Genomic DNA, 13,162 nt, shown 5'->3' with positions numbered 1-13,162 from the left:
AGCACCTCGCTTCTAATGATTTATCTATTACAAGACACTTTCTTGTTTTAGAGGCATGCTGCAAGGAAGAATATATTATGTATAGGAAATGTGTTCATGTCTTACAGGGAAGTGAGATATCTAGGTACATAAATATCTAGACAATAGGCTGAATGGCTTTATTCTATATAAATTCCCTGTCCTCATCACTTTTCTGTCTAAGTAGACAAGGCAGGCATGAATGAGTAAATGGACAATGGAAGCCTGATAACATTTTCTGTTTCATTTTTGAAGGTTCTTACAGATGTACTTATCCCTGCAACTATGCAAGAAATGCCAGAAAGGTAGGTATTTGACACTTAATAATAATGCTACATTCTGAATGTTAGGCATGTTCCAGGAAAATACAGAGCAAACAACAGGTATTGCTTCAGATAATATAAATCCTAGAGAATTTTTCTCGCAGTATTTATCTTAATTTTTAGAACACTAGAGTAAGCATGGCAAAATACCATTAGTTCTGAAGACAGCTATAGAAGTAGAATGGCCTTAAAATATTCCACAGTATTCCAGTATCTGATTTGACTGGCTTATTGGTTATCTTGAATTAGGGTTTTTTTCACACTAAAACCCTAGGTAATCGAAAAAGAAACAAATATACTCCTGTTGTTCAAGGAAAAAATAATTTTTATCTGTTTTTTTCAGAATACTGTTGAGATTTGTATCTTATGCATCACCAAAATATATAAGCATTTTTTCCAACAAAATGTTATGAACAGGATTTTTTTTTAATCTCTGAATCTTCTCACTCTTCCTTTCCCTCGGAGGGCATATTGTTTGGATTTTTGTGTCTAAGGCCTTGTGCTTTAGGTATCTCTAACGGTTCTTGGATTTATTACAGTTTATTCTTAAAGCTGGTGGATTTCAACCTATTTCAATTGGCAGATTGCTCCCTTTTTCCAGAGGAAGTACAGATCAACATATAGTCAATTTTAGCCTTCTGATGATAGGTCAATATTTCCTGTTTCCTTTGGGGGACACCTGAGGAATAAACCACAGATCTGCCCAGGAGTCCCTGGATCATAGACTGAAACTCAATTATGTAAACTAATGCAATACAATATTCATTTATGTTTCTTAAAACACATTTTTTACTGCAGTTTATTGGCAGATATAAGAAATTTTGCAAAAAATTGGGAACAATGGGTTGTTTCCTCTCTGGAAAATCTACCAGAAATCCTGACAGATAAGAAGCTGCCTATTGCACGAAGATTTGTTTCTTCCTTGAAAAGACAGACATCATTCTTACACCTAGCCCAGGTGAGCAGAATTGGCCTATACATCAAAAAAAGTTGTAAACTAAACTTGGTACATCTCTGGTCATAAGATATAATGCATTATTTTTTTAAAGGCTCAGTTTCAGCTATGGAAGACTTAGATCTTGCAGTTTTCACCGTGCAAGAAGGAAGAGATCATAAATGAATCTGATCAAAACATTTTGAATTTCAAAATTTTGTAGTAGAAAAGAAGACCATACTTATAATGAACTACTGTCATAGGGATTATAAATATGACACCTTTAAAATTAAAAACACTCTGATATTCTTTAGAACTTCTCTCTGCAAGAACTTCTGGCAATCAGATGATGAAGAGAAATGATATGTGGGTATTTGTTTAGTCCCAAGGAGGAAAATATCAAATGAACCTCCTTGGCTGACAAAGGTTCGCTATCTTGTCCGTGGTATCCTTTATGTCACATTCAGTGAGTTTATTTCTTCCTGAGTTTAACTGAAGTGAGTACATGAGAGTGATAGGCAACTGAGGACTCCAATGCTGTGTTGACAGGAAACAGGTGCCTGCAATTAGGAGATACTTCCATATTATTGTTTTTGGTAGATTATACAAAAGGATACATTGCCTTTCTGGGAGCTTATATGCTAACATCTTGCGCTCAGGGATAGCACTCATGAAAAACTGTAGGTGTATTGTATAATTCATCTTGATTTAGTTTTCCCTTTCATAAAAATTAAGACAGCAGTAGCATATGGATGACATTGTGAAATGATCATTAGAAATTTATTAGAAATATAATGGAAGGGAAACATTGCCTCATCTGATCTGTGAGACAACATGTTGCGAGAAGAAAATTAAGTACCATACAGTTCTTCTCCTACGAGTTATTCATTTGGTCCCACGATGTGAGTCTTAGCATTTTATCTTACCTTCTCTTACAGATTGCCAGGCCAGCCCTTTTTGATCAGCATGTGGTGAATTCCATGGTGTCTGATATTGAGAAGGTAGATTTGAATAGTATTGGCTCTCAGGCACTCCTTGCAGTCTCGGGCAGCACAGACTCTGATGGGGAAGTCTACACTGAATGTAAGTCCCTGATGATATATTTGTTATATTAAAAGAAATTCAGTCTTTCATCCCATTCCTCACTAGTCTGCTTGGAGATGGACTGAGGAAAGACAGACACAGGCACTACATTCTCTAATCTAGCGCACTGTTACCTTCAGTAGTTTAAGAAAACCAACTCCTGGCCCCAGCACATCCTACAAGAATAGAAACTTGTACTGATCATCCCAGCTGGATGACTTTTGGATGATTGTTGAAAAAAATTATCTGCATTTCAGCTACTGATTTTAATAAAATCCTTTTTAAAATTTTTCCTTAGATATGGAGATATTAGCACTGATCAACTCTTGAAAAAAATCTCAAAAAGCATATGTAATTATGGCTTAGTTTAATGGATATTTGAGATAGTTTTTTTGTATATAAAGATTTGTTGACTGAAAGTTGATCTTTAAAAAATAAGTAATTTTCAATGTGATGTAATAGCTCTTTTCATAAACAGAAGAGAGAATGGAGCAAACTACAGATTCTGGAGGTTTTATTTTTTTTATATGTCCCTATACATACCTGTTGTTGAAAAGTAAGGTTTAGCCATTTTTGTTAAAAAGGTAACTTTTGTCATAGGAAGCATGTTGAGCACAGTTTGGAGAGCTGAAAGGAGAGCAACAGCAACTTGTTCTCTGTTAAATGTTGTTACTTTGATCATGAAAATTTGTTCTTTTAAACAATGGCTGCAATTCTGTTCACATTTTCACTTGAGTTGTGCTTTTCTTTTATTCCTTGTAATTGTTTTCTATTTTGTTCTTTCTTGTCTTTCATACTGGTTAAAAAGAAAAAAGGCAAGAGAAAAAAGTGCCATTAACCTGGCATTTTCTAGAAGATAGGAAATATTAGTAGTTTAGTTTTACATTATATTTTGAGAACCCGGGAACGCATAAGGAAAACCTAAGGCAGTATACAGGTCACCTATTTCTGCCATATAACAGATAAAACTGTTCTACTAACCTTGGTAATAGACAGGATTCCAAAGTTGAATCTCAAGAGGGAGAACATCAGATTTTCTTTCTGCTTTTATTTTCTTATAAAATTTCATTGTCTTACAGCCTGCAGAATTGTAATATTAAAGTAATTAAAATTTGTGTGTGATGAATTTGTCTGCTTACTTTGCTGAGTTTCTTCACTGCTCTAATCCTTTGCCTTTCCTTTCCATGCTACAATATTATCATATGGCTGGTGAGTGGCTTTTTCTCACATTCAGAATAGTGTGCAATGATATGTTTTCCTTTTTACATGGTAGATGACTCTATTACAGTGTTTCAAGAACTGAAGGATCTTCTAAAGAAGAATGCCACTGTGGAATCATTTATTGAATGGTTGGATACTGTGGTTGAGCAAAGAGTTATTAAGGTACCTTTCAAATGTTCTGCCTGATTCAGGACCAAATCCTACTCCCCTTACTCATGGATGCAGTCCCATTGACTTTCCACATGGGATTCTCATCTCTGCTCCCATCTCCCTGTTGTAAACGGGGAGTTCTTCATTTAGTGTGAAAGGTTCCAACTAGATTAGTTCTAATTAATCCCATGTCAAGTGCTGTTGAACAGTCTTATGTGTGTGAAAAACTAAGCAGTATCTTAACTAAGACATTAAAATTAACTCTGCTGTGAAACTGTACATGAAAGAGAAATCCACCCATCCATCACTATCTGTGCATGCAGAATTATAGAGTGATTGCCCGGTGAGTAAGGTGAGCAAGAGTTGTTCCTTAGAGAAGAATATGTAATTTGTTATGTATTATTTTGATGGTGATGCATGTGGTGTAGATTAATGTAGCAGAATGCTTCAGAAGTAGCTAACCTGCAGAAGGATTTCTACAGGCTAGCATGGAAGATATCGTCTTTTATTTTTATAAAGTGTTTGGTGGTGGGGGGGGAACTTTGTATTTCCTGATTTATAAGATGTTTTATAATCACAAGTATTTTGTATGCATGTAGTTATGCTAGAGTTATTACACTATAGTTCAGAACAAAATAAGATAGATGTAGACCTCCCATTTCCCTTCACATCTGTGCTCAGATTTCTGAGAAAGATACGTTAACCTGGTTTATGATTCTGATGAATGAAAACTAGCAGAAAGAAATGTTTTGTGTGGTGTTGTTTTCCAGAAGCTTTGAACACAGGTCTTCTCATCAAGGTTTTGTCTTGTTTGGAAATGCACTGATGTACCATTGATGTAATTATGGGATGTCTCCCATCATTTTAAGGAACACCTTGATATAAACCAGTGTAAGAGAGGCAGTGCTGTTAGCTTTGATCTACTCATGGAAAAGTGGCTCTGCCAGTTACAAAATAACCATAGGCATGTCATTTTCCCTGTATTCACCTCTATTTTCCCAACTTTAAATGGAGACGGTGATAATTCCTTTGTTTCTAAAGCCCTCTGGGCTTACTAACGTTTACTGTCACGTGTGAGTAACACAATGAGGTGCTTTGCTGAATCAGGGCAGTAGAGCCAAAGTGAGTCGCACTTGCTCAGACACAAAACTCCTACTGATTTAACAGAAGCTGAGCAATCCCAGCTCATGGTAGAACTGAATGGTTATGGTCTAAAACTGATTCTACGATTTTAAAAGGCAATTCCTGATAAACAAGCCCCTCAGAAAAGGTAAATCACTCTCACATTCAGCATCTACGGTGTAATACTGCATTAAAGCTAACAGCTATGGCTTTGAACACTGTTTTTCCCATGGTTAGGGGTACAAAATGCCAAGAAGTCCTGATATCAGTCCAGATCAGCTAAGTAGGAGCTAATCATTTACAGAACATGTAATCCCTCCATTGCTCTCTACCTTCTGTTCATGCTAAAATGCGGTTACTGTCAAACTTGCACAACAGCTTGTTTCTGCTTGCTATTTGAGAAAACAACCAACTGCCAGAGTAAAGTTACGGTATGAAGTGAGCAGTATTAAAAGCCTCAGTGTTACAATAGCAAACATACCATTTTTTAAGAGAAAGAGTCTGGCAAGTATTATGCAGATTACATTGAGGTATGGAAACTAATCCCTGCTCCTTATTTATGTGGAATAACACAGTGTCAAGGGTTTTTTTTGTTTCTCACTGTACAGATGTATATTTTCAGAAAATCTGACATCTTTAAGACTAGAACATGAACTAATTTAAACATCATCAGGGCACTGCAGAGCTCAAGTGGTAAGCAGTTTGCTTCATCAGATATGTGTTCAGAGCTCTACCTTGGTTGCACTGGAAGAAGTGAACGCTTCTCCTCTTTATCACTTGAAGGACATCTGTTCTGTGTACTGAAAACAAGTTATTATGCTTACAGAATTTTACTACTTCTCCCTTTTAGGCAAGCAAGCAAAATGGGAGGTCATTAAAGAAGAGAGCTCAAGACTTCCTTCTCAAATGGAGTTTTTTTGGTGCTCGAGTGATGCATAACCTCACCCTAAACAACGCATCAAGTTTTGGTACTCTGGGCTTCATAAAAACCTTCCTACTTTGTGCACATGTGCTGGCACTAATCCCACTTTTCCACCATTTCCTCAGTAGAGGAATCTGTCTGATTCTAAAGATTCTTTGATCAAAGCCACAAATATTGTGTAATGTGCTTTTCAAACCAATGCTTCAAAGAAGATGCTATCAGTAGTTTGTTGGCGGTCTGTGTTACATGTTAATTTTCCAAAGGTGTTTTTCCTTCTGATTTGCTGTTTCTCTAGTGCTTTGCCATTTAAGAGCTAGAAGCTATGCTTATTTTGATATAGCAATGAAACCATAATTACGTATCTCAGTGTATGAGACAGAAAATCTAAATTATTCTATGTGTGAATCAGATTGATAAAAAATTACTGCTGTAGAGAAGTTTTTGTGTTGCATGTTTTCATAATAGCAAAAGGAGTATGATAGATCACCACCGTTACTTAATTCTGGGGCATTTGTTTGTGACATTTAAATATTAAGGTTCACACAGCTATCTTTAGAAATGTTTGCATTTGGGGGAATCTCAGAAAGAATATTCTGTAAATTATAAAATGTTAGAACAAGTGAAGTTCACTTTAAATCCAGTATTATTTCTCAAGTTACCACAGTAGTTGTAGGGACACTGTTATCACAAATTCAGAGGCTATTTGAAATGGCTGTAAGGAGAGATATATTTTTAATGTGATATATCCTTGAAATAAGGTCAAAGACTTCACTAGTTATTGTCTGGTTATTCACCACAAGACAAACAGAAATAGAGCAGAGGCATTCTTGCAGACTTTGGCCTTATCTAGCTGCACTGTGTGCCCTCTTCAAGTATAAAGCATGTCTCACTTTCATCAGTATTTTTCTTTGATGTAATTAGTGGTCAAATAGCCTACAGGACAGTAAACAATTGAGCTAGGTGGGCCAGTGCAAAGAGAGATTAGAGCTAGAAGTTAGGCACTATTCCATGTTGGTCTTGCCAGGTCATTTAAAGTCCACAATTATTTGTTTGTTTCACTCGCTTCTTGTAGAGTGGTGAGAGATGGTCACAAAGATAACTCAGCTACTCTCTCTCTTTCTCCTCCAAAAGGCTCTTTTCATTTGATCCGCATGCTACTAGATGAGTACATCCTGCTTGCCATGGAGACACAGTTCAACAATGACAAAGAACAAGAACTCCAGAATCTACTAGAAAAATATATGAAGAATTCAGGTAACTGGAGCTTGGTTCTTTTGAATGTATTCCTTGATTTTTAGAAATTTACATGCATCAGAAGCAGACTTTCTGTCAATCAGAAGCAGACTTAACTATCTTTTGTTGAAGGTATAGTCACATACAATATTGTCAAATCCATCAGAAAAGCTTATGAGTCAGCCATTCATCTGCACTTCCCTAACATAGTTCACCTAATGACCTTAGGAACTGGGAAAGGATCTGGGATGCAACAAACACTTGTGTTGATGCAACTGAAGGGCCACAAACTGCAATGTGAAAAGAGGTGCAAATAGCAGAGAGAGCAGGAATTGGCAATCCACTATTTCCACAAACGCTGAAATATACAATTATGCCTTGAACTAGGATGTGTTAAAGATTAGCAACATGCAAAGGTCCATGAAGGGTTGGAGCCCTATTCAGCCTCTGGGCAAAGTACTACCATGTGGAAGGGAGACAAAAAGAATTTTAAATAGTCTCCTTAAAATTTTCTAGCTACCAGGCTTCTTCAGGGTGGGCAGTTTGAAGTAATACATTACAGGTCCTTTGCTTTAAAATGAATGAAGATTAAGAACTGGGATTTGGATCAAATTTTGGTTTAAGTTAATTCCTAAAAATCCAGTAAAACTCCTCTGAGTTCTTCAGAGTTATTTTTGATTAACATTAATATCTGTCATCAGCCTTATTTTTTGGTTGTTGCTACTCCAAACCTGCCTTTTGCACCAAGAAACCTGCACTGAATTTGTCTGCAAGTAGATGCTGTGCTTTTTTAACTGAGTGTTCAGGAAAAGCTTTGTCCTATGTAGCAGTTGCCTTCTCCTTAGACACTTCAGTGAAGTACCTGAAACCATAAGATGCAGTCATGGTTCTGCTGAAGAATAGCAAATCTTCACTGACTTTATCAATTGTCTGCAGAAAACTGAAGAAGTATGGGGTAAAACAAAAACTTTTTTCTAGATATCAATAAAAAAAATAAATAGATAGAGCTTAAGCATTTTAAAACTCCCACTGTCAGTTCTTTAGGATGAAATGTTGTAAGCCTGATTCATTCTTAGTGCAATTTAATGGACTTCACTGTTGACATTCGCTTCAACGAAAGAGGTCTGGTCGACTGTGATGGACCAGTAAGGAGCTGATTCTCTGTGATACAGATCTGTGGTCAGAGAATATGTTACATACAGCTTCTCTGGAAAGATTAAGACTAGAACAATATTTGTATTCATTGGCTACATAAAAAATTGGAGGCTTTACTGGATTTTTAAAATAAATAATCAAAGATATGAGCAAAACTGACAGCTCATGTAGTGCCTGTACGCTAATGATGAATTTATGTGCAATGAACACACAAAACAGCCACCAAGAGTTTTCACTTACTATTCCAGATGCAAGCAAAGCCACCTTTACTGCATCACCAAGCTCTTGCTTCCTAGCAAATCGTAACAAAGCTGCTCCACTGCCCAGCGACACTTCAGTCAAAAATGAGTGTCTAGCAGAGCAAACCTACATGTCCTTGTCAGCTAGCCAACCTAGCAGTGTACCTTCTGGTCTGAACCCCTTCTCCACGGGAGACAGTGAGAATATGCAGTTGACAGGTATGTATCTGTTCTGCTTTCTCGTTCTCTAACAATGAGAAAACTATCCTTGTACCTCTTGGCTTGGAATAATCTTCCACTGTAAAGAATGAACTGTAAGAGCTTGAGTACATAAGACTTGTAACTGCTGGAATTTCCCACTGAATATGACAATCTGCAAGCTGGAGAACAAAACTGGTAACCTTTTTAGCCAGAAGCCATTGCTTACAGAACTTGTGTTGTATAAATGGGGGGGGGGCAATGCATATCCTTTGTAAAGCTTTAAAATGATAACGCAGAATTCATATAGAGGGTTAGTATCTTAACAGAATCCACTCTATTCAGCAGTACTACAGTGTGAATGCTGACCACAACTAATGTTTATTTATTCCAGGTCAGATGGAGCTCTCTCAAAGCACTGGCCACTTGATGACTCCACCCATTTCACCAGCTATGGTCAGCCGAGGAAGTGTTATCAACCAGGGGCCAATGGCTGGGAGACCTCCAAGTGTAGGCCCAGTGTTATCCACGCATTCACAATGCTCTTCCTACTCAGAACCCCTTTATCAGACTTTGTCACAAACTAATCAGAATTACTATGGAACCAATTCCAATTACCAAGCCATGTTCAGAACTCAGGCCCATTCTACTTCAGGAGTTTATCACCATAGAGCAGAGCACAGTCGATTCAATACCTTGAATGAACAGCAGTTCTCCAGAGACTACTTCAGTAACAGTTGTGCTGTGTCTCCGTACAATGCCAGGTCCCCTTCCAGCTATGGTCCTTCATCCATGACTCAGGACACACACAATATGCAGTTTCTGAATACTGGAAGCTTCAATTTCTTGAGCAACTCAATGTCTTCTTGTCCAGGAGCATCATATCCCCCTAACACTTCCAATGGTATTAATATATATTAATATATTTTTTTATTTTTCTTTACTGTTTCTCTTTCCTTGACAGAGTAAACCATTCTTTCTCTGCTTTTTCCAATGGAAAACATGTTTATAACTTTGTGTTTTCTGCTTCTTGGATGACACACATAGATTATAAAACAGCTTAACAAGCTACTTCAGGATTGATTTTCCTCTGAGGAATCTTCAGCTGACCTCAGATTCTACTGTTGTACCTGCACTAACCTTCCTCTGGCATCATCACCCTGTCCTGCGCAATAGAAGCAAAAGGAGAATGGCTATGATTTAGTGATCCCTCAAAAAGCCGGCAAACCATCTACTGTAAAATATAGCTGATATAAAATAGCTTACTTTTGCGAAGAGTAAGCTGGGAGAGAGCTGGCCATTCTAATCATAGTGTCAGGATGGTGAAAAAAAAGCATGTAAAAATGTGGATTAGCATTATTTTAAAAGTTTGGCCCTAATATATTCTCATATTTCAATTATAAAAATGCTGCTGTTTTACTTTAGATATATAATGGGTAAAATTATTGCTATGTATCCTATAGTTTGTAGAAACATTTGTAAAGCACCTTCCTCTTCTTCAGGAAAGACATGCAGGAGTACTGCCTGCATATTCATGTATATATGCCACACATATATACTACTATATAGATTTTATTTCCATTTTTATTTTCCTTGATTGTCCATTTCAGGAGGGTGCATTGAACTGCAGATATGAGTCCACTTGGTGTCTCCTCTGGCCACCAAATACAACATTACCATTTGATTCTGAAATTAGAGTGGAAATTTAATTCTGTTCTGAAGGCTTGACTGAACTCTTAGAATCTTTTCTTTCTCTTGTTACTACCTCTCTTTTGATTCAGTCAATGCATATGACTTCATAACTTTAATGTTGCTATGCTATATGTGTACATAAATAGCCTTATTATCAAGGAACTCACCCAGTAATAATTACCTGTTGTCATAGGTTATGACAAGCTCTATTGAAATGGAATATACATGTATGCATTTGATGGCATTATCCAATCACTCATCTTTCTACCAGCCTTTTAAAATTTCTTTTTAAAAATATTTGTATACAGTCAAGAGAACTGATCATATTTAGACAAAAGAGGTGGCATCTGGAACTATAACTAAGTTTTTAAGTCTAAAATTGAGGCTGTATGAAATATAGTATCTGTACTCTCAGTGCATTAGTATTCTTACTGGCTTTTATTCCCAGAACTTGACTGCACCAAGAACGTTTGCCACTTTGGATTTTTTATTTGTCCAAATTTGGAACAGAAAATTTTAATTCTATATCCTCTGGTGTGCAGAGGGGATGTACATTTCAAGAAGTTTTGACTTCACTGTTTTGCATTTCCCTCTCATGAGCTCTTAAAGTCAAATTGCTTTGCTAGCTTTAAAGCAATTTAAGTCATGCAGCATAGTAGGAAATAAATATCCTCATGGCATAAAGAGGAATTGAAAAAGAGGAGTTAAATATGGGCTGAGTCATATAGCTGTTCACCAGCACTCAGATCAGTAAACCGTTTTTTCTAATTCAAAGCCCTTCCTCACACTCCTACCTTACCCCTTCTCTTCAACAGCAGCTTAACTCTGCTTTCTTTTTTCCAATTCTCCTGTTAACAGGCTATTATGGAAATAATGTAAATTACCCAGAATCTCACAGACTTGGATCAATGGTGGATCAACATGTTTCTGTGATCAGCAGCGTAAGCAGCATTCGATCACTGCCATCATATAATGATATTCATGATCCACTTAATATCTTGGATGAGAGTGGAAGAAAACAAACAGGCTCGTACTATACAGAGTCCTCCTCTTCAATTGTCTGTCGGACTCCTATGCGTAAGTGTAGCCAATGACTGAAAAAGAGCTATGAACTTTTTAACATCCTAACAGGTGCTTAGAATTACATTGTAGCTCACACATACAGTACGTAAGATGCAAGAGATAAGTATCCTGGTATAATATAGAGATAAAATAGATAAATTCTTAGGATATATCATATGATGTGGTTTCTTTAATATTTCAGGACAATGGGTTTAATGACTCTTTGTTCACATAAAGAGAACTAATCTTTTTTCTATGAATTGCCTGAAATACAGGAAAATCAGTATTAGGAGGCACTTTCTAACTGTTAAGTGAGCTAGAGGGCTAGGTTTCTCTGTCATCCCTTAAGTATCCTCACTTTTAAATAAATCAAATGAACCTTTTGTCAGGCATAGATTAGATATACCTCATCCTGTGGACTGCACTAGTTCCTTCCTGTCCTGTGCTTCAACAACTGTGTGAATTAGGCAAAGCTCCTAGTGATTTTAGGGGAAAGACCTAACCTGAAAGTGTTTACTTTAGTATATGTATTAATCAAATGGCAGCCAAGTTTGGTTTCATACTCTAAAAAAAAAAGTCTTAAGTATTGGATGGAAGATGTAAAATAGGCATAGTTTGGGTGTTTCTCCATAAGGTTACCTCTTCCTATTACTTGTGCAGAAGATTAGTTATTGCTTGTCTTCTTAAGGCTTTGCAAGAGCTCAATGTTTAGTTCTTTAAATGAAGCTAAAGGGGGAAGACAAGCCAGTAACACTACTCAGGAATTGCACCTGTCAGGTAACTTACATTTTCCATATTGATATGTGCCTGGTGGTAGGCTTGACTGTATGCGGTAGTGGTACCATCAGTGAATATGGAACAGAATGGTGCAAGATATGGAAAGAGGAGGAAAACAAACAGTAGTTTCAGATAATTTTTTTGAAGATGGTTCATATGCAGGCTGTAAACTTCAGTCCCATAGCTGTATTTTAGCAGAGTTCACTGGTGTATGGGTTTTGAGCTATCCCATAATAGTGTAAGGAGCCACTGAAGAAAAGTTATAAAAGTATAGGTAATTTGAGTAAAGTATGGGAAAGTTAAAATTTCAGTCTTTCACATGGTGTACCTGGTAGATAAGGGTTTCCAGCATATGAAAGTGGATTGTATTTTAACATAGTACTAAACAGAAAACTTTCAGTGATGATTACCTTTTGTTTTCATAGCTTCAAACATGCAAACTACAGCTTCCTCACAGTGTATGTATGGAACATCTGGTCAGTTCCCTTCCCAAGAAAGTCTGGAGTCCCACGCGCCACCAAGCAGAGATATGGTATCGTCTTTACCACCAATCAACACTGTCTTCATGGGAGCAGCTGCTGGAGGAACCTGAACTGGGAGCAAAATGGCAATGCTTTAAACTTTTACTTTTCAATTCCAGACATTAAGGACCTGATAACTACGGTTATGATGACTTAAGTGGGTGGGATAGAAGAGTATTGCATATAGGTTTTAAAGGAGCTGTTTTAGAGCTATTAGAACTTCTCCACACATACACACACAAGAAGCTATATTTAGATTGTGTACTACTTGCGAATCACTCAGAATTGTCACCACTATATGGCTTTCCAGTCAGAAATTCAGGGTGAGCAGAAAGAATCAGTGATTCTTGCAAACATGACTAAGTTGTAAAGAAATTATTACATCTATTCCTAATTTATTAAAAATGCTATTTTAGTCTTTCACATATATCTTTTTGTATAAAAAATGTTTATTTAATGCCTGTGTTGCTCATTATTTATTAGGATTGCAGAGTCACTGTTTACTTTCTCTT

General features: G+C 36.8%; 1 protein-coding gene across 1 annotated transcript in view; it reads left to right on the top strand.

Moving 5' to 3' along the window:
* RFX6 (regulatory factor X6) overlaps positions 1-12,721 on the top strand; it is a 38,419-nt gene extending 25,698 nt beyond the window's left edge. Inside the window, exons 10-19 of the mRNA XM_062570939.1 lie at positions 274-323; positions 1,140-1,299; positions 2,214-2,358; positions 3,632-3,741; positions 5,702-5,819; positions 6,905-7,027; positions 8,410-8,619; positions 8,993-9,502; positions 11,149-11,367; positions 12,555-12,721. Coding sequence (XP_062426923.1) covers positions 274-323; positions 1,140-1,299; positions 2,214-2,358; positions 3,632-3,741; positions 5,702-5,819; positions 6,905-7,027; positions 8,410-8,619; positions 8,993-9,502; positions 11,149-11,367; positions 12,555-12,721 — 1,812 coding nt within the window. The remainder of the gene's footprint in view (positions 1-273; positions 324-1,139; positions 1,300-2,213; positions 2,359-3,631; positions 3,742-5,701; positions 5,820-6,904; positions 7,028-8,409; positions 8,620-8,992; positions 9,503-11,148; positions 11,368-12,554) is intronic.
* Positions 12,722-13,162: the final 441 nt, after the last annotated feature.

Source organism: Rhea pennata, chromosome 3 (genome assembly GCF_028389875.1).
Source record: "Rhea pennata isolate bPtePen1 chromosome 3, bPtePen1.pri, whole genome shotgun sequence".
NCBI lineage: Eukaryota > Metazoa > Chordata > Aves > Rheiformes > Rheidae > Rhea > Rhea pennata.
The sequence above is the reverse complement of the archived record's forward strand: the minus strand, read 5'-3'. Positions and strand labels throughout refer to the sequence as shown.